The sequence below is a fragment of the Phyllobates terribilis genome, unplaced genomic scaffold, assembly GCF_046119375.1.
Source record: "Phyllobates terribilis strain yellow unplaced genomic scaffold, ASM4611937v1 Scaffold_130__1_contigs__length_5004896, whole genome shotgun sequence".
Taxonomy (NCBI): Eukaryota; Metazoa; Chordata; class Amphibia; order Anura; family Dendrobatidae; genus Phyllobates; species Phyllobates terribilis.
The window spans coordinates 65,703-88,082 of NW_027362890.1; the positions used below are offsets into that span (position 1 = coordinate 65,703).

The 22,380-nt window shown below is 43.6% G+C and overlaps 1 protein-coding gene across 2 annotated transcripts in view; it reads left to right on the forward strand.

Moving 5' to 3' along the window:
- The window catches only part of LOC141203900 (uncharacterized), a 29,198-nt gene extending 7,201 nt beyond the window's left edge, over window positions 1-21,997 (forward strand). The window contains exons 1-7 of one of the 2 annotated variants that reach the window (XM_073663873.1): window positions 6,126-7,618; window positions 15,100-15,249; window positions 15,379-15,555; window positions 15,637-15,757; window positions 15,841-15,938; window positions 17,695-17,785; window positions 20,087-21,997. In XM_073663873.1, coding sequence (XP_073519974.1) covers window positions 15,172-15,249; window positions 15,379-15,555; window positions 15,637-15,757; window positions 15,841-15,938; window positions 17,695-17,785; window positions 20,087-21,672 — 2,151 coding nt within the window. In that variant the 5' untranslated portion in view covers window positions 6,126-7,618; window positions 15,100-15,171 and the 3' untranslated portion in view covers window positions 21,673-21,997. Of the gene's footprint in view, window positions 1-6,125; window positions 7,619-15,099; window positions 15,250-15,378; window positions 15,556-15,636; window positions 15,758-15,840; window positions 15,939-17,694; window positions 17,786-20,086 lie in introns of those variants that run through there. The other variant, XM_073663874.1, reaches the window with a different exon arrangement.
- Window positions 21,998-22,380: the final 383 nt, after the last annotated feature.

Genomic DNA, 22,380 nt, shown 5'->3' on the forward strand with positions numbered 1-22,380 from the left:
TCCATAGCCAAATGTGTCCAAGGAGCACTGGGAACCTCCAAAGGACAAAGCAACCCCGCAGCAGGAGTATGTGAGGACTTAGATCTAGCACATATAGTACATTGACGCACCCACTTAATGACTTCCTTCTGCCATCCAGGCCACCAAAAACTGCGACCCACCAGTCTCTTGGTCTCAGAGATTCCGGGATGACCTGCCAACCGAGATTCGTGACACTCAACAAACAAATCTCTCCTAAAGGTCCCAGGCACAAACAACCTCCCATGAGGAGTGTTAGAAGGGGCATTCTCCTGTGCTTTAAGAATCTCATTTTCCAAAACGGAGTCCAAAGCAGCTATCACAACACCTTCTTGTAAAATGTTCTCCTCTTTCTCAGCACCGACTATGGGAGAAAAACTGCGAGACAAGGCATCCGCCTTAACATTCTTAGTACCAGGGATGTAAGTAACGGAGAAATTAAACCGCGAGAAAAACAGTGCCCACCTAGCCTGACGGGCATTCAGGCGCTTGGCAGCATCAAGATATATCAGATTTTTATGATCCGTAAGAACCTGAACGGGAAATTCCGCACCTTCCAAGAAGTGGCGCCAGTGTTCAAATGCGAGTTTAATAGCCAATAATTCCCGATTACCAATATCGTAATTCAGTTCAGTCTCCGAAAATTTTTTTGAAAAAAAAGGCACAGGGATGTAATCCATCCCCGTTATCCTGAGACAATACTGCGCCAACCCCCACAGAGGAAGCATCAACCTCAACCAAAAACGGCCTAGTAACATCAGGCTGCATAAGGATGGGAGCAGAGGTGAACCTCTCCTTGAGATACACAAAAGCTTCAATGGCCTCAGAAGACCACTGAACCGCATCAGCACCTTTCCTGGTGAGATCAGTCAGAGGTTTGACAATACTAGAAAATTTTTTTATGAATTTTCTATAGTAATTGGCGAAACCCAAAAACCTCTGTATCGATTTCAAACCAATAGGCCTAGGCCATTCCTGCACAGCCTGAACCTTAACCGGATCCATCTCAAAACCTTTGCTGGAGATAATGTAGCCCAAAAAAACTAATTCTCTGTACAGCGAACTCACATTTCTCCAGCTTAGCAAAAAGCGAATTGTCCATTAATAACTGTAATACCTCACGCACGCTCCGCCAATGAGACTCCAGATCCGGCGAATAAATCAAAATGTCATCCAAATACACAACCACATTTTTACCGATCAAAGGTCTAAGGATGTCATTAATCAGATTCTGAAAAAATGCAGGAGCATTAGTAAGACCAAAAGGCATAACCAGATTCTCAAAATGACCCACAGGAGTGTTAAAAGCAGTCTTCCATTCGTCACCCTCCTTCATGCGCAACAGATTGTATGCCCCCTTAAGGTCAATTTTAGAGAACCACTTGGCCCCCATTAACTGGTTAAACAGATCAGGAATCAATGGCAGTGGGTAAGGATTGCGTACAGTAATTTTGTTAATCTCACGAAAATCCAGACAAGGACGTAAATCGCCGTCCTTTTTTTTTTACAAAAAAAAATCCAACCGCCACAGGAGACTTAGAGGGCCTAATGTGACCGGCGGCCAAACTTGTCTGTATGTATTCCTCCAAAGCCTTCCTCTCAGGAATAGTAAGGTTAAATAAACGACTTTTAGGAAGAGTCGCTCCAGGGACAAATTCAATAGAACAATCATAGTCTCTATGGGGAGGCAAAACCTGCGATTCCTTCTCAGAAAAAACTCTCCAAAAATCCTGAATAGGAACAGGCAATTCTCCCCTATCCAAAGCTGCAATACGCCCGTTACAACACTTGTCATAACATTTATGGCTCCAGGATTTAATTTCACTGGTAGACCAATCCAGTACAGGATTGTGAAATTTTAACCAGGGCAATCCCAATATTACTGGAGAAGGCAAGTTATTCAACACTACCAAATCCAATTTCTCATGGTGAACACCATTAATAGTGAGAGGAAATTCACAGACCTTGAGAGTAATATTCTTCAAAGGGGAACCATCCACAGAAACCACAGCAATGGGGGATGATAAAGGTTCAGGTTTTGAATTGAGTCTTTCCACGAATCCCCCATCAATAACATTCAGAGTAGACCCACAATCGACAAACACCCGAAATTCCATTAATTTTTCCTGAGCAATCGTGGAAGCAGCTAAAAATATACCCTTGGAATTTAAACAGGCAATACGGGCATGACTGACCATTTTTTTTTCTTTCTTCATACGAAGCTCACAGCCTTTAATCAAATGACCAGATTTTCCGCAATAGAAACACAAGCCTTCAAAAAATCGACGGTCTTTTTCTTGAGAGCGAGGTGCCACCGATCCAATCTCCATCGGTTCACCACTGTTAGTACACACATTCTCATAACCAGAAACTGACATAGAGGATTTGCTCTCATTAACCCTTGCACGCAGTCTTCTATCCACCCGTATAGCTAATTGCATAGCCTGTTGCAAATCTTCAGGTGTAGGATAAGCAATTAGCAGGTCTTTAACCCTTTCACTGAGCCCAGCAAGAAATAGACTTTTCAGAGCAGAATCGTTCCACCCTGTTTGAGTAGACCAACGACGGAAATGAGTACAATATTTTTCCACATTACCTGATCCCTGTTTTAAACGTCTCAACTCAGTCTCAGCTGATGCGACATGGTCAGGATCATCATATAATAGTCCCAAAGCAGAAAAAAAACTATCCACTGATCTGAAGCATGTATCACTAGGTTGCAAAGAAAAGGCCCACTCCTGAGGCTCTTTGCGCAAAAGTGACATTATGAACCCTACGCGCTGGGATTCATCCCCAGAGGACTTAGGTCTCAAACGAAAATACAATAAGCAAGCATTTTTGAATGAAAAAAATTCTCGGTGTTCACCAAAAAATAAATCCGGCAAACATACCTTAGGCTCCAAGAAATGTGCTCCAGGACAGTTACTCACGTGCTGACGGAGCTCGGCCACCTCCAGAGAGAGTCCCTGCAGGCGATGAACCAAATCCTGAACCGACACCATGATGGAACAGAAAAATCTTTCCTTAGAGAATTTGCTGGCTGGACTTACTGTTCTGTTCTGCTACCAGAGCTAAGGAAAGAGAGGAGATCTGTCCCTACGATAGAACTCAGCTTAATCCCTACGATGTAACAGGGAACCTGATCCTGCGATCAGACCTGCTAAAGTCCTAAGCTAGTCTGTACGGAGACCTATAGATGTGGGGAAGGAATCCCTACAAGTACTAAGGACTGGGAGGAATATGGGACACCTCCTAACAGAAATAGTAGCAGACAGACGAACAAACAAAATATATAGAACATAGAGGTCAGTAGACCAAGCAAACTAACAGAGCAAGACACAGAGCACAGGCTAGCTAGAAAGTAGATATACAATGAAGTCCAGCAAAGCCAGAAGGGCGGAGCAGGATTAAATAGGCCAACAAGGTCATGTGACCAGCAAAGGAAAAAAAACCTAAGAGCAAGGTTCTAACAGAATGGTGAAGAGCACCCGGTCACCTACTTGAGTAGAAAACTTGTCCCTGCAGAGAAAAACTATAGCGTGGTATTGAAGTAGTGTTTGGCTATTAAGTGGGCCTTGGAATCACTACGTTATTATTTACTCAGGCGTCAGTTCCGCTTGGTGACGGACCACTCACCCTTGGTATGGATGAGGAATGCCAAGGAGAGGAATGCGCGAGTCACTAGGTGGTTCCTGTCACTGCAAAATTTCAGTCTTTCTGTAGAACATCGCCCTGGGAAGTTGCAAGCAAACGCTGATGCCCTGTCCCGGGCACCCTGTATGGTGGCAAATGTTCAACCCCACAAGTTTGAACAGAGGGGGGGGATATGTGAGGCAGTGACCGGGATCGTATACGAGGGACGTTATATATCCCCCAGAATGTGCACAGAGACCTATTAAATCTATTGGAGTGCATTGCAGTCACAGACACAGCTGCGGCTGCAATGCAGGAATGAAGGTGAGCCATGACCTGGTCAGACTACCTGGCTAAGGCAGATTAAGTAAAACCTGGCAGGGCCTTCATTTCTTGGAGGAGGTCACAGGAGGCAGTGGGGCGGCCTCCTCCCTCCAACCCGGGTTTTCCAGTGGCTCTTGCCACAGGTCCTTTAAAATCCCTGCACTAAGGATTAGTGTTGTTCTATGTTGGAACCTGCTAGGAGGATAGCAGGAAAGCTCAGCAGGATTGAGTGTGGCTGAACCCACGCCTGGGAAGACTCTGCACCTGTCAGGCTTTGAGCAGCCCGGCGCAGCCGTTGCCCCCGGCAACCATTGTTTATGGACTCACGTTAACCCGGCTCCGAACCGGAGGACTTTCTGTTTACCCGTGAGTTGCTGAATAAAAGCTGTTTATGTTGGACTTGTTTGGATCACTGCCTCAGTTACTGCACGGTGTGAACACCGCCGCCCTACAGCTCCCAGACTGTGAGAAATAAAATTCTCTGGTCTGATGAGACGAAGATAGAACTTTTTGGTGATAATTCTAAGCGGTATGTGTGGAGAAAACCAGGCACTGCTCATCATCTGCCCAATACAATCCCAACATTGAAACATGGTGGTGGCAGCATCATGCTATGGGGGTGTTTTTCAGCTGCAGGGACAGGACGACTGGTTGTAATTGAAGGAAACATGAATGCGGCCAAGTACAGAGATATCAAGGATGAAAACCTCTTCCAGAGTGCTCTGGACCTCAGACTAGGCCGAAGGTTCACCTTCCAACAAGACAATGACCCTAAGCACACAGCTAAAATAACAAAGGAGTGGCTTCAGAACAACTCTGTGACCATTCTTGATTGGCCAAGCCAGAGCTCTAACCTAAACCCAATTGAGCATCTCTGGAGAGACCTGAAAATGGCTGTCCACCAACGTTCACAATCCAACCTGACGGAACTGGAGAGGATCTGCAAGGAAGAATGGCAGAGGATCCTCAAATCCAGGTGTGAAAAACTTGTATCATTCCCAAGAAGACTCATGGCTGTACTAGCTCAAAAGGGTGTTTCTACTCAATACTGAGCAAAGGGTCTGAATACTTATGACCATGTGATATTTCAGTTTTTCTTTTTTAATAAATTTGCAAAAATGTCTACATTTCAGTTTTTTTTCAGTGAAGATGGGGTGCAGAGTGTATTTTAATGAGAAAAAAATGAACTTTTTGGAATTTACCAAATGGCTACAATGAAACAAAGAGTGAGAAATGTACTGTTATACCAATTAAATATGTGAATAGAGTTGTTATAGACCCAGTCTGCGTATGGGCACTCTGACGTCTCTATGTAACAGATTAGATGTATGTTATGTACTTATGTTTTGAAAAAGCAAATAAAAATGATGTTGAAAAAAAAAAAAGAGTCAAAAATTTAAAGGGGTCTGAATACTTTCCGTACCCCCTGTATATGTATGTCCCTTATCCTGGGCCTCAACCTAGTATATGTCCCCCGTTCTGCCTCTGTACTTTAGTGTATAGAAAAAGATAAACTATTACACTCACCAGGGGCGAACATAGAAGTGATGGGGCCCCATAACAGAAGTATAATGCACAGCCCATAGTCCATACATGTAGTATATTGCACAGCCCATAGTCCATACAAGTAGTATAACGCACAGCCCATAGTCCATACATGTAGCATATTGCACAGCCCATAGTCCATACATGTAGTATAATGCACAGCCCATAGTCCATACATGTAGTATATTGCACAGCCCATAGTCCATACATGTAGTATAATGCACAGCCCATAGTCCATACATGTAGTATAATGCACAGCCCATAGTCCACACATGTAGTATAATGCACAGCCCATAGTCCATACATGTAGCATAATGCACAGCCCATAGTCCGTACATGTAGCATAATGCACAGCCCATAGTCCGTACATGTAGTATAATGCACAGCCCATAGTCCGTACATGTAGCATAATGCACAGCCCATAGTCCGTACATGTAGCATAATGCACAGCCCATAGTCCGTACATGTAGCATAATGCACAGCCCATAGTCCGTACATGTAGCATAATGCACAGCCCATAGTCCGTACATGTAGTATAATGCACAGCCCATAGTCCGTACATGTAGTATAATGCACAACCCATAGTCCGTACATGTAGTATAATGCACAACCCATAGTCCGTACATGTAGCATAATGCACAGCCCATAGTCCGTACATGTAGCATAATGCACAGCCCATAGTCCGTACATGTAGTATAATGCACAGCCCATAGTCCGTACATGTAGTATAATGCACAACCCATAGTCCGTACATGTAGCATAATGCACAGCCCATAGTCCGTACATGTAGCATAATGCACAGCCCATAGTCCGTACATGTAGTATAATGCACAGCCCATAGTCCGTACATGTATGCACAGCCCATAGTCCGTACATGTATGCACAGCCCATAGTCCGTACATGTATGCACAGCCCATAGTCCGTACATGTATGCACAGCCCATAGTCCGTACCTGTATGCACAGCCCATAGTCCGTACATGTATGCACAGCCCATAGTCTGTACATGTAGAGTAATGCACAGCCCATAGTCCGCACATGTAGCGTAATGCACAGCGCATAGTCCACACATATAATGCACAGCCCGTAGTCCATACATGTAGTATAATGCACAGCCCACAGTCATCCATGCAGTATAATGCACAGCCCATAGTCCATACATGTGGTATAATGCACAGCCCATGGTCCATATGTAGCGCCCCGAGGGTTCGGCCGCTACAGGGGTATTGCACCTCTGCCAGAGGTGTGGTATTCCACTCCCAGGTAAGGATGGAGTATGGACCAGGGCTCAGTTAGCTGCATACAGCACACACACCCCATTTCCGAGGGACAGCTCAACGGTGCTCCCACTAGACAGAAGTGCAGGCACGACCGACCATGTCCCTGACTGGAGTGGGGAGGGGGGTGGAACACCCAGTGCTGTAGGGGCAGATAGGGGTTGGTTCCTGAGCGTAGGTAGGAGCCCATTGGTTGCTGGTCACCTGGGCTCATGGTCAGAGGGAGGTATAAAAGGTGGGCACCATCTTAGTTCTGGGAGTAGAAGAAGAGAAGTCCAGTCAGAGAAGACAGGGAGCAGAGGCTCTGTAGGAGCTCTGCTCAGAGGCAGGCCTAGAGAAAAGGCCGGAGCCTGAGAGGAGAAGGAGAAGTGGGCCTGGAGAAGAGGCCAAGGGAAGGAGGAGAAGACAGAACAGAAAAGGAGAAGAAGAGACAGAGGAACAGAAGGGCTCAGGAACAAGAAGGTGGAAGGGACCCTAAGAACCCATGAGAATCCAGGGTGCAGGGTCAGGCAGATTAAGGGTACCGGATCCCAAGTTGGTGGAGGAGAAACAACCCTCAGCCAAAGACCGGAGGCTGTGACCATTTATTGGTGCAGCACCTCATCAAACCTGCTAGGAAGGCACCATATAGGACAGCGGAGAATGGGGCCCACGTTTACCCGCACAAGTCCGCGGAGCTGGACAAAAGTGGGTCACTGGTGAGGCAGGCCAGAGAAAGGATTGAAAGGGGTCCTGTGCCATGCTCCTGAACTGCCTGGGGGTTGACCGAGCCCCTCACCTGGTGGACACTGCTTGCGCAGAAGTGACCCGGAGCACCTGAACTGTGAGTAAAAGACATTGGACTGCAGTACGTGGTCTGTGTGCTCTTTCGCTCCTCCAGCACTACCGGTGCTGGGACTCCCGGCATCATCACCCCCACCATCCACTACACTGACCTGGGGCCGCACTCTTCCCGTGGGGAGTCACACCATCCCAGCTGCATACATCATCGGCCCCAGCGGTCTGCCCTGCAGCGGCGGTTCCTAATAACCGCAATCCACGGGTGGCGTAGTCAGACATCACTTAAAACATCTAAAAGACTGCCACTGGTCTGACCACCCTGAGCCACGGGACCGGGTCGCCACTACTACCCCCATCGTCTCCCTATCGCCCGGTTCCGAGTGCCCCACGGCCCAGGGGGCGAGTCACATACATGTAGTATAATGCACAGCCCATAGTCCGTACATGTAGTATAATGCACAGCCCATAGTCTGTACATGTAGTATAATGCACAGCCCATAGTCATACATGTAGTATAATGCACTGCCCATACTCATACATAATAATAAATAATAATCTTTATTTTTATATAGCGCTAGCATATTCTGCAGCGCTTTACATACATTATCGTCGCTGTCCCCATCGGGGCTCACAATCTAGATTCCCTATCAGTATGTCTTTGGAGTGTGGGAGGAAACCGGAGAACCCAGAGGAAACCCAAGCAAACATGGGGAGAACATACAAACTCCTTGCAGATGTTGTCCTTGGTGGGATTTGAACCCAGGACCCCAGCGCTGCAAGGCTGCAGTGCTAACCACTGCGCCACCGTGCCGCCCTGCACAGCCCACAGTCATCCATGTAGTATAATGCACCGCCCATAGTCCGTACATGTAGTATAATGCACAGCCCATAGACATACATGTAGTATAATGCACAGCCCACACTCTTACATGTAGTATAATGCACAGCCCACACTCTTACATGTAGTATAATGCACAGCCCACACTCTTACATGTAGTATAATGCACAGCCCACACTCATACATGTAGTATAATGCACAGCCCATAGTCCGTACATGTAGTATAATGCACAGCCCATAGTCCGTACATGTAGTATAATGCACAGCGCATAGTCCGTACATGTAGTATAATGCACAGCCCATAGACATACATGTAGTATAATGCACAGCCCACACTCTTACATGTAGTATAATGCACAGCCCACACTCTTACATGTAGTATAATGCACAGCCCACAGTCATCCATGTAGTATAATGCACCGCCCATAGTCCGTACATGTAGTATAATGCACAGCCCATAGACATACATGTAGTATAATGCACAGCCCACACTCTTACATGTAGTATAATGCACAGCCCACACTCTTACATGTAGTATAATGCACAGCCCACACTCATACATGTAGTATAATGCACAGCTCACACTCATACATGTAGTATAATGCACAGCCCATAGTCATACATGTAGTATAATGCACAGCCCACACTCTTACATGTAGTATAATGCACAGCCCACACTCTTACATGTAGTATAATGCACAGCCCATAGTCATACATGTAGTATAATGCACAGCCCATACTCATCCATGTAGTATAATGCACAGCCCACACTCTTACATGTAGTATAATGCACAGCCCATACTCATACATGTAGTATAATGCACAGCCCATAGTCATACATATAGTATAATGCACAGCCCATAGTCATCCATGTAGTATAATGCACAGCGCGTAGTCCATACATGTAGTATAATGCACAGCCCATAGTCCATACATGTAGTATAATGCACAGCCCATACTCATCCATGTAGTATAATGCACAGCCCACACTCTTACATGTAGTATAATGCACAGCCCATAGTCATCCATGTAGTATAATGCACAGCCCATAGTCATCCATGTAGTATAATGCACAGCCCACACTCTTACATGTAGTATAATGCACAGCCCATAGTCATCCATGTAGTATAATGCACAGCCCATAGTCATCCATGTAGTATAATGCACAGCCCATAGTCATACATGTAGTATAATGCACAGCCCATAGTCATACATGTAGTATAATGCACAGCCCATAGTCATCCATGTAGTATAATGCACAGCCCATAGTCATCCATGTAGTATAATGCACAGCCCATAGTCATCCATGTAGTATAATGCACAGCCCATAGTCATACATGTAGTATAATGCACAGCCTATAGTCATCCATGTAGTATAATGCACAGCCCATAGTCCATACATGTAGTATAATGCACTGTCCATAGTCCATACATGTAGTATAATGCACAGCCCATAGTCATCCATGTAGTATAATGCACAGCCCATAGTCCATACATGTAGTATAATGCACAGCCCATAGTCCATACATGTAGTATAATGCACAGCCCATAGTCATCCATGTAGTATAATGCACAGCCCATAGTCATCCATGTAGTATAATGCACAGCGCATAGTCCATACATGTAGTATAATGCACAGCCCACACTCTTACATGTAGTATAATGCACAGCCCATAGTCATCCATGTAGTATAATGCACAGCCCATAGTCATCCATGTAGTATAATGCACAGCCCATAGTCATCCATGTAGTATAATGCACAGTCCATAGTCATCCATGTAGTATAATGCACAGCCCATACTCATACATGTAGTATAATGCACAGCCCATAGTCATCCATGTAGTATAATGCACAGCCCATAGTCTGTACATGTAATATAATGCACAGCCCATAGTCATCCATGTAGTATAATGCACAGCCCATAGTCATCCATGTAGTATAATGCACAGCCCATACTCATACATGTAGTATAATGCACAGCCCATAGTCATCCATGTAGTATAATGCACAGCCCATACTCATACATGTAGTATAATGCACAGCCCATAGTCATCCATGTAGTATAATGCACAGCCCATAGTCTGTACATGTAATATAATGCACAGCCCATAGTCATCCATGTAGTATAATGCACAGCCCATAGTCATCCATGTAGTATAATGCACAGCCCATACTCTTACATGTAGTATAATGCACAGCCCATAGTCATACATGTAGTATAATGCACAGCCCATAGTCATACATGTAGTATAATGCACAGCGCATAGTCATCCATGTAGTATAATGCACAGCCCATAGTCCATACATGTAGTATAATGCACAGCCCATAGTCCATACATGTAGTATAATGCACAGCCCACACTCTTACATGTAGTATAATGCACAGCCCACACTCTTACATGTAGGATAATGCACAGCCCATAGACCGTACATGTAGTATAATGCACAGCCCACACTCTTACATGTAGTATAATGCACAGCCCACACTCTTACATGTAGTATAATGCACAGCCCACACTCATACATGTAGTATAATGCACAGCCCATAGTCATACATGTAGTATAATGCACAGCCCATAGTCATCCATGTAGTATAATGCACAGCCCATAGTAATCCATGTAGTATAATGCACAGCCCACACTCATACATGTAGTATAATGCACAGCCCATAGTCATACATGTAGTATAATGCACAGCCCATAGTCATCCATGTAGTATAATGCACAGCCCATAGTAATCCATGTAGTATAATGCACAGCCCACAGTCATACATGTAGTATAATGCACAGCCCACACTCATACATGTAGTATAATGCACAGCCCATAGTCATACATGTAGTATAATGCACAGCCCATAGTCCATACATGTAGTATAATGCACAGCCCACACTCATACATGTAGTATAATGCACAGCCCATAGTAATCCATGTAGTATAATGCACAGCCCATACTCTTACATGTAGTATAATGCACAGCCCACACTCATACATGTAGTATAATGCACAGCCCATAGTCATACATGTAGTATAATGCACAGCCCATAGTCCATACATGTAGTATAATGCACAGCCCACACTCTTACATGTAGTATAATGCACAGCCCATAGTCATACATGTAGTATAATGCACAGCCCATAGTCCATACATGTAGTATAATGCACAGCCCATACTCATACATGTAGTATAATGCACAGCCCACACTCATACATGTAGTATAATGCACAGCCCACACTCATACATGTAGTATAATGCACAGCCCACACTCATACATGTAGTATAATGCACAGCCCACACTCATACATGTAGTATAATGCACAGCCCATACTCATACATGTAGTATAATGCACAGCCCATAGTCATACATGTAGTATAATGCACAGCCCACAGTCATACATGTAGTATAATGCACAGCCCATAGTCCATACATGTAGTATAATGCACAGCCCATAGTCCATACATGTAGTATAATGCACAGCCCACACTCATACATGTAGTATAATGCACAGCCCACACTCATACATGTAGTATAATGCACAGCCCACACTCATACATGTAGTATAATGCACAGCCCACACTCATACATGTAGTATAATGCACAGCCCACACTCATACATGTAGTATAATGCACAGCCCACACTCATACATGTAGTATAATGCACAGCCCACACTCATACATGTAGTATAATGCACAGCCCACACTCATACATGTAGTATAATGCACAGCCCACACTCATACATGTAGTATAATGCACAGCCCACACTCATACATGTAGTATAATGCACAGCCCACACTCTTACATGTAGTATTATGGCCAAGGGCACCGTGTACTCGCTGATTTAGAGAAACCAGAACATTATACTCGCCTTCTCTCTGCTCCCTCGCCGCTCGGTGTCTTTTTTCTGGAGCTGCCGCTGACTTCAGCTACAAGTGACAGGAGAGCATGATGTTACTTCCATGCGCCCCCTAATGGCGTACATGCCGATGTCAGCTGCTGGCCTCTGATTGGTCAGCAGCGTGTATTGTGGCACTTCAGCTGAATGTCAGTCCGAGAACACATCCAGCTGAAGTAGGGGTCGGTCGCAGGAGCCACTGCGGTCATTAAGCCTCTCAATATAATGCTCTCATAGTACCTCTATTTCCCCACACCGTATAATGTTCTCACAGTACCGCCATCCCCCCACATACAGTATAATGTTCCCACAGTACCGCCATCCCCCCACATACAGTATAATGTTCCCACAGTACCGCCATCCCCCCACATACAGTATAATGTTCCCACAGTACCGCCATCCCCCCACATACAGTATAATGTTCCCACAGTACCACCATCCCCCCACATACAGTATAATGTTCCCACAGTACCGCCATCCCCCCACATACAGTATAATGTTCCCACAGTACCGCCATCCCCCCACATACAGTATAATGTTCTCACATTACCACCATCCCCCCACATACAGTATAATGTTCTCACAGTGCCATCATCCCCCCCACATACAGTATAATGTTCCCACATTACCACCATCCCCCCACATACAGTATAATGTTCTCACAGTACCGCCATCCCCCCACATACAGTATAATGTTCTCACAGTACCGCCATCTTCCCACATACAGTATAATGTTCTCACAGTACCGCCATCCCCCCACATACAGTATAATGTTCCCACAGTACCGCCATCCCCCCACATACAGTATAATGTTCCCACAGTACCGCCATCCCCCCACATACAGTATAATGTTCCCACAGTACCGCCATCCCCCCACATACAGTATAATGTTCCCACAGTACCGCCATCCCCCCACATACAGTATAATGTTCCCACAGTACCGCCATCCCCCCACATACAGTATAATGTTCTCACATTACCACCATCCCCCCACATACAGTATAATGTTCTCACAGTGCCATCATCCCCCCCACATACAGTATAATGTTCCCACATTACCACCATCCCCCCACATACAGTATAATGTTCTCACAGTACCGCCATCCCCCCACATACAGTATAATGTTCTCACAGTACCGCCATCTTCCCACATACAGTATAATGTTCTCACAGTACCGCCATCCCCCCACATACAGTATAATGTTCCCACAGTACCGCCATCTTCCCACATACAGTATAATATTGTCACAGTACCGCCATCCCCCCACATACAGTATAATGTTCCCACAGTACCGCCATCTTCCCACATACAGTATAATGTTCTCACAGTACCGCCATCCCTCCACATACAGTATAATGTTCCCACAGTACCGCCATCTTCCCACATACAGTATAATGTTCCCACAGTACCACCATCTTCCCACATACAGTATAATGTTCTCACAGTACCGCGCCATCTTCCCACATACAGTATAATGTTCTCACAGTACCGCCATCCCCCCACATACAGTATAATGTTCTCACAGTACCACCATCTTCCCACATACAGTATAATGTTCTCACAGTACCGCCATCTTCCCACATACAGTATAATGTTCTCACAGTACCGCCATCCCCCCACATACAGTATAATGTTCCCACAGTACCGCCATCTTCCCACATACAGTATAATGTTGTCACAGTACCGCCATCCCCCCACATACAGTATAATGTTCCCACAGTGCCACCATCCCCCCACATACAGTATAATGTTCCCACAGTTCCGCAATCTTCCCACATACAGTATAATGTTCCCACAGTACCACCATCCCCCCCACATACAGTATAATGTTCTCACAGTTCTGCAATCTTCCCACATACAGTATAATGTTGTCACAGTACCGCCATCCCCCCCACATACAGTATAATGTTCCCACAGTACCGCCATCCCCCCACATTCAATATAATATTCCCACATTACCACCATCCCCCCCACATACAGTATAATGTTCCCACAGTGCCACCATCCCCCCACATACAGTATAATATTCCCACATTACCACCATCCCCCCACATACAGTATAACACTTGGTTTTCTTTTTTTGGTGTTTTTCATGTAATATATGGAAGCCTACAGGAAAATGCTAAAAGAAACATAATATCCAGGAAAAAACCACTGTACATGGAGACATTAGCATCAAATAACTGTCTTGTTCTTACAAACACGCTCTTATAAATGAGATCTAACGTGATAAAAGATTACAACCTGGGGAAGACGGGAAACATTCATACAGACGGTCGGTGATGATGTAGTCAGTGACGGACTCTGGCCAAATTTGTTTCTAGAGCCGTATTAGAAGATGAAGATGTCGTCCTCATCATGAAGTTGTTATTTCTCATGCCATGTGTAATGTATATGACGAGAATTAGCGTTATGGAAGATGAGTCTATAAGAAACGTATTCAGCTGCCGACTCCGAGGAAGAAACTGCTTGTTGTCTGTGGCCTAAAATATAAAGGTTTTATTAGTACGTCAGGGACAAAAGCAGAATGTTGTAAAATAATAAAAATACCATTGCTGCTTGGGTTTCTGGGTGATTCTTACTGAAGCAGTGGCCAACTTAGCCAGTGATTGGAAGTATGGAGGAGATGTCTAAGTCAGCAATTCAACTTATGTTCCAGTCCATAAAAAACTAGAGAACACAACATCTACACGTTCTATCTCCTGATATATTTCCCTTATTGTCTCCAGTAATTGTATTATTACACAGAATTCTTTATGATGTTGCATCGGCTCATCTTCTTCTCATTCAGGTCTCTACAATATCAGATCCTCTCAGTGAAGATCTTCTATATTAAGAGAATTTTTTGAATCTCCTATCAAGGATGGGCATGGACAGAGACAAGATGGCGGAGAGGATATTACACCTCACCCTAGAGATCCTCTTCCGGCTTACTGGAGAGGTGAGAGATTCTGATGACGTCACATTACATCATTCTTATCTATAGGAATAACAGATGGACAGAACTGGAGAGGTGAGGACTCTGGAAATGTCTGTAGTGAGATTTATTAATGTGTCTCTCCATAACCAGGATTACACAGTAATAAAGAAGACCTCTAGTGAGCGCTGTCAGGACCCTGTGTCTGAGGGATGGGGCAGACCCCTGAGCCCAATCACAGGACCTCCACCTCACCCCCTGATACACGAGGACATCAATGACCAGATCCTAGAACTCGCCAACAAGATGATTGAGCTGCTGACTGGAGAGGTGACACTGCTGGGAATGCTGGGACATTATACAGTAACGCTATGGAGGGATCGGGGGGTGACGGTATCATTGTTGTGTCAGGTTCCTATAAGGTGTCAGGATGTCGCCGTCTATTTCTCCATGGAGGAGTGGGAGTATTTAGAAGGACACAAAGATCTGTTCAAGATCATGATGGAGGTTCCCCAGCCCCTCACATCACCAGGTAATAGACAGGACTAAATACCCACGGCCTCTAATTATCTGTATTTAAAGAATGAATTCAGCCCCTGTATGTGTTTCCTCCAGATCTATCCAGTAAGAGGACAACACCAGAGAGATGTCCCCATCCTCTTCTTCCACAGGACTGTAAACAAGAAGATCCCAATGTTCCTCAGGATCATCAGGTAGATGGAGAGAAGATGTCATGAGATCTCCCCTATGATGTGTACAGTCATGGCCAAAAGTATTGAGAATGACACCAAAATTATATTTTCACATGATCTGCTGGCCTCTGGTTTTTATTAGTGTTTGTCTGATGTTTATATCACATACAGAAATATAATTGCAATCATATTATGAGTACCAAGAGGTTATATTGACAGTTAGAATGAGTTAATGCAGCAAGTCAATATTTGCAGTGTTGCCCCTTCTTCTTCAAGACCTCTGTAATTCTCCCTGGCATGCTCTCAATCAACTTTTGGACCAAATCCTGACTGATAGCAGTCCATTCTTGCATAATCAATGCTTGCATTTTGCCAGAATTTGTTGGTTTTTGTTTGTCCACCCGTCTCTTGATGATTGACCACAAGTTCTCAATGGGATTAAGATCTGGGGAGTTTCCAGGCCATGGACCCAAAATCTCTGTTTTGTTCCATGAGCCATTTAGTTATCACCTTTGCTTTATGGCAAGGTGCTCCATCATGCTGGAAAAGGCATTGTTGGGCGCCAAACTGCTCTTGGACGGTTGGGAGAAGTTGCTCTTGGAGGACATTCTGGTACCATTCTTTATTCATGGCTGTGTTTTTAGGCAAGACTGTGAGTGAGCCGATTCCCTTGGCTGAGAAGCAACCCCACACATGAATGGTTTCAGGATGCTTTACAGTTGGCATGAGACAAGACTGGTGGTAGCGCTCACCTCTTCTTCTCCGAATAAGCTGTTTTCCAGATGTCCCAAACAATCGAAAAGGGGATTCATCAGAGAAAATGACTTTGCCTCAGTCCTCAGCCGTCCACTCCCTGTACCTTTTGCAGAATATCAGTCGGTCCCTGATGTTTTTTCTGGAGAGAAGTGGCTTCTTTGCTGCCCTCCTTGAAACCAGCCCTTGCTCAAAGAGTCTCCGCCTCACAGTACGTGCAGAAGCACTCACACCAGCCTGCTGCCATTCCTAAGCAAGCTCGGCACTGCTGGTAGTCCGATCCCGCAGCTGAAACAGTTTTAAGATACGGTCCTGGCGCTTGCTGGTCTTTCTTGGGTGCCCTGGAGCCTTTTTGACAACAATGGAAGCTCTCTCCTTGAAGTTCTTGATGATGCGATAGATTGTTGACTGAGGTGCAATCTTTGTAGCTGCGATACTCTTCCCTGTTAGGCCATTTTTGTGCAGTGCAATGATGGCTGCACGTGTTTCTTTAGAGATAACCATGGTTAACTGAAGAGAAACAATGATACCAAGAACCAGCCTCCTTTTAAAGTGTCCAGTGATGTCATTCTTACTTAATCATGACTGATTGATCGCCAGCCCTGTCCTCATCAACACCCACACCTGTGTTAATGGATCAATCACTAAAACGATGTTAGCTGCTCCTTTTAAGGCAGGACTGCAATGATGTTGAAATGTGTTTTGGGGGTTAAAGTTCATTTTCTGGGCAAATATTGACTTTGCAAGTACAGTAATTGCTGTTAAGCTGATCACTCTTTGACATTCAGGAGTATATGCAAATTGCCATTACAAAAAATGAAGCAGTAAACTTTGGAAAAATTACTATTTGTCTCATTCTCAATACTTTTGGCCATGACTGTAGATGGCTGTGAAGGTCTTGTTTTATCCACCAGTATTATATGTTTTATACTTGTGTAATGAGAACGGTGGAGATGACAAGATTAGAGCTGATCATAGATGTGACTTCTCCATCTGTCTGTGACTTTTATAATATTTGTTTCAGGGTGAAGATCTGACCCATACTAATACTACAGAGACATATGTGAGGGGTGATGAGTGGTGTAAAGAGGAGATTCCTACATATGACTACCCAGGTGAGTAGTGACCACTAAATGCAGAGAAGTCACAGATTCTTCTCAGTCACCGGCTGTGGCTGGTTTACCGGTCATGTAGTTTGGCCGTATCACAATCGTGTGATCACCATTTTCCCGCTAGACCACAACATTTTCCTCCATCTGAAAATGTTCACATTACTTTGTGTAATTGTAAAAGCCCTTTTCTATAGAACTTACAACCTGGAGGATCCACCTACCCCCTGGGATTAGTAGACGCTGACCGTCACCTGCCCAGATCTGTAAATTACAAAGCCAAATGACAGCGTACGTAGAAAGTGCTGACAAGTGAGAAAATCACTTGAAGAAAAATATTCTGATGAGCCTGTAAGAGAAAGCGGAGGGTAATGATGTTGTTGGCTTCCTAGATCCCTGATATCTTATTGGATGAATCTACCTTCTCTCCCTTCTGTGCGGCTGAATGTTCTCATAGGGTCCCTACAAGACCAGGTCCAGTCTTTCTGGCCAAACTTCACTTTTATGATCGACAACATTAAATGTGCAGTGAGGGCCAAGTGTGAATTTTTGTACAATAACAACAGAGTTTCCCTTTATCCCGACTTTTCAAACTATCTTCAAACAGGATTTTGATAAACTACATAAAAAACATTACTCCTGTGCGGTGATATGTCTCTAAGCTGTGCGTGGCTGATGGCTGTAATATACATCTATTCACACCTGCAGGAGATGTGGTGGCATGGCTCGAACCCTGGTTTCTTGGATTCACTCCACATCATAAATTCCATTATGTTTTCAATCCTAAAGAATTCAGATTACTGCACAATCTCTCCTGAAATGGGGGCACTAATACTTTCTCTACTCTTCTGGTCAGGACTCATCATACCTCCAATGGTCCACCATAAATGAGTGCGACTCCGGTTTAGTGTTGGAGGTCTCCCTTATATACGTTGTTGTTGGGGATGTAACATATCTTTTATTCTGTCTTTTTTACAGGTTCATTCTGTATGATAGTTTGATTGTGGTGGGATCAGCCTGACTCACTTATGTGTCTCTGTAACTCCATGGTGGTCTTTAAAAGAAGGTCTCCATTACGTCTTCCCAATACCGAGGTCTAAATTTAAGACCCCTCATCTCTGCACTATTATAAAAAGTTCTACTTCAATGTCTAATATTTCTTCTTGAAATTTATCTGACAGAAAATATTGTCCCTTACGATAGTTTAGATGATGAAGAGCCCCCGAGCCCCAGACTCTAATTACCCAGAGAGGTTTCACCACTAGTTACTCACTATTTACCGAGAAGACTGTTCAGTTCGATCATTTCAGTAGATGTGTTATTGTCTATACTCACAGTTTTTGACTACAGCAGTTCGTTCCCAAAATACTCTGATTTAACCTCTTCCCGCAGACAGTTTTATGTTCCTAATCAGGTTCCATTTTTCAAATCTGACGTGTGTCACTTTATGTGGTGATAACTTTGGAATTCTTCACAAAGGATAATAGGAAACAAATGGACCTTACAAATTATTTCCAACTACTCTTGAATGTGACAATCCCCTTTATACGGTTGTACACTACTGTCTGGGCACATGGCAGGGTAAGAAGGGAAGGAGCACCATTTAGCTATTTGAATGCAGATCTTGCAGATCCCAGAGGAGATGGGACACAACATTTGCAGAAACCTTAACATGACAAAATGGCAGAAAACCAGAGCAATAGAAATCCCCATAAAGTGACTGCATTTTGGAAATTATAACCCTCAGTGAATTAATCTATAGGAGTAGTGACTATTGTGACTCCACAGCCACTTTCTGGACATTAGCTCGCAGTCGATGTTGGAGAGTAAAAATTGCCCATTGGCCATTTTATTCCCCAACACATAGTGCCCAGATTGTGCTCCGGGAGACGCACACCGTAAATGAAGAGGGTTCTTCTCACTATAGTAATGCCAAATACATGGATGATAAATGTGGTTTGGACGCACTGCAAGGCTCAGAAGAGAGGGGGAGATCTGACTTTGGGAGAGCGGATATTGCTGGATTGGTTTATGGATGAGTAGAAGTTTTTATTGGTATCATTTTCATCTGCATAACATTGTTTGGTGGCTTCTTATTCCATATTTTGGAGGCAGAATGCACAAACAGTTGAACACCACCATCCAATGGTTCATCCTATGAAGTTTTCTATTAGACTGTGAATTGTCATTCACTATCATTCTGTCAATAAGTTGTGATTTCTACAGACATTTTAAGTAGAAATGTTCAAAAATATAAATTTCAAGGATGTTTTATTTAAAATGAATAATTGTTTTTTTTCTTGGCAGATGACTGTACCAGGAGATCAGAGGGACAGGAGATTTTTATATCAGATGATCTTGAGATCCCACAGGATACAATTTTAGTGAATGCCATTACTCCAGATATTCCATCATCCTTTCACAGCAAAGATCTGTCATCTGATCCTATGAAACAGGTCCTGTCTTCTGATTCATTACCGACTACTAAGGAAAGTCAAAATAAAAAAATAAGAATTGAAAAACGAACTGCTCCTAAAGCAAAGAAGACATTTTCACTTTCAGAAAATGGCAATAATTTTACCCTCGAAAAGTCTATAAGTCAAAAAATACACACAGTGGACAATAGATTTTCTTGTTCCAAATGTGGGAGATATTTTAACTGTAAATCAGCTTTGGTTATTCACCAGAGAACCCACACCGGGGAGAAGCCTTTTTCCTGTTCAGAATGTGGGAAATGTTTTAACCATGAATCAGTTCTGGTTAAGCACCTGAGAACCCACACAGGGAAGAAGCCTTTTTCATGTTCAGAATGTGGGAGATGTTTTAGCCATAAATCAGTTTTGGTTATTCACCAGAGAACCCACACCGGGGAGAAGCCTTTTTCCTGTCCAGAATGTGGGAAATGTTTTAACCAGAAATTCGATCTTGTTAGACATCAGATAATTCACACAGGAGAGAAGAAGCCTTTTTCATGTTCAGAATGTGGGAAATGTTTTAACCAGAAATCATATTTTGTTATTCACCAGAGATCTCACACAGGGGAGAAGAAGCCTTTTTCATGTTCAGAATGTGGGAGATGTTTTAACCATAAATCAGCTTTGGTTATTCACCAGAGAACCCACACCGGGGAGAAGCCTTTTTCATGTTCAGAATGTGGGAAATGTTTTAACCGGAAATTCGATCTTGTTAGACATCAGAGAATTCACACTGGGGAGAAGAAGCCTTTCTCATGTTCAGAATGTGGGAAATGTTTTAACCATAAATCAGTTTTGGTTAAGCACCTGAGAACCCACACAGGGAAGAAGCCTTTTTCATGTTCAGAATGTGGGAAATGTTTTAACCATAAATCAGTTTTGGTTATTCACCAGAGAATCCACACCGGGGAGAAGCCTTTTTCATGTTCAGAATGTGGGAAATGTTTTAACCGGAAATTCGATCTTGTTAGACATCAGATAATTCACACAGGGGAGAAGAAGCCTTTTTCATGTTCAGAATGTGGGAAATGTTTTAACCATAAATCAGTTTTGGTTAAGCACCTGAGAACCCACACAGGGAAGAAGCCTTTTTCATGTTCAGAATGTGGGAGATGTTTTAACCATAAATCAGCTTTGGTTATTCACCAGAGAACCCACACAGGGGAGAAGCCTTTTTCATGTTCAGAATGTGGGAAATGTTTTAACCGGAAATTCGATCTTGTTAGACATCAGAGAATTCACACAGGGGAGAAGCCTTTTTCCTGTTCTGAATGTGAGAAATGTTTTAACCAGAAATCAGATCTTGTTAGACACCAGAGATCTCACACAGGGGAGAAGCCATTTTCATGTTCTGAATGTGGGAAATGTTTTAACAATAAACCAGCTATTGTTCACCACCAGAGAATTCACACAGGGTAGAAGCCTTTTTCATGTTCACAATGTGGGAAATGTTTTTACCGTGAATCAGTTTTGGTTAAGCTCATGAGAACACAGGGCTGTGGAGTCGGTAAGCCACAGTTGCGACTCCGACTCCTGGATTTTATCAGGTTCCGACTCCGAATCCTTCATAAATGGCCAATTCGTAACAATAAATTTACTGTTGTAAAATATTAACATCATGCTTATTCAGTTTCTCACCATCATATAAGTAATCAGACCACTTAGAGCAAAATCTATATTTATTAGAATACAATTAGAATATAGCCAATAACTTTTATAAACTTTTCTAAACTCTTGTAAGTAAATATGCAATAAACACTGTTATGCATTTAATAAGAAGAAAACTATAAATTTGTCCTCAGAAAAAGTATTGCCTCCGTCAGATCCTCCTTCATGGATGCTCTTGTCGTCACTGAATTTTGGGTCTTCTATCCTTTGGATTACGAGCTCGGAGAGAATGAAGACACAGGACAGGATGTTTGTGTCTAAACATACTCTAAAAACTTTATTACAAAACACAGGGCTAATATACACCCTAAAAGGCAGGAAACGGATTTGCCATATATATTAGCTGAACAAGCGAAAAAAGCTAGTTTCTGTATGCTTTAAAATATTTAATTAGACTTATCTAGTTAGCAAGGTCATTTCATCTTTCTGCAAGAACACATTATTGCTACAAGAAGAAAC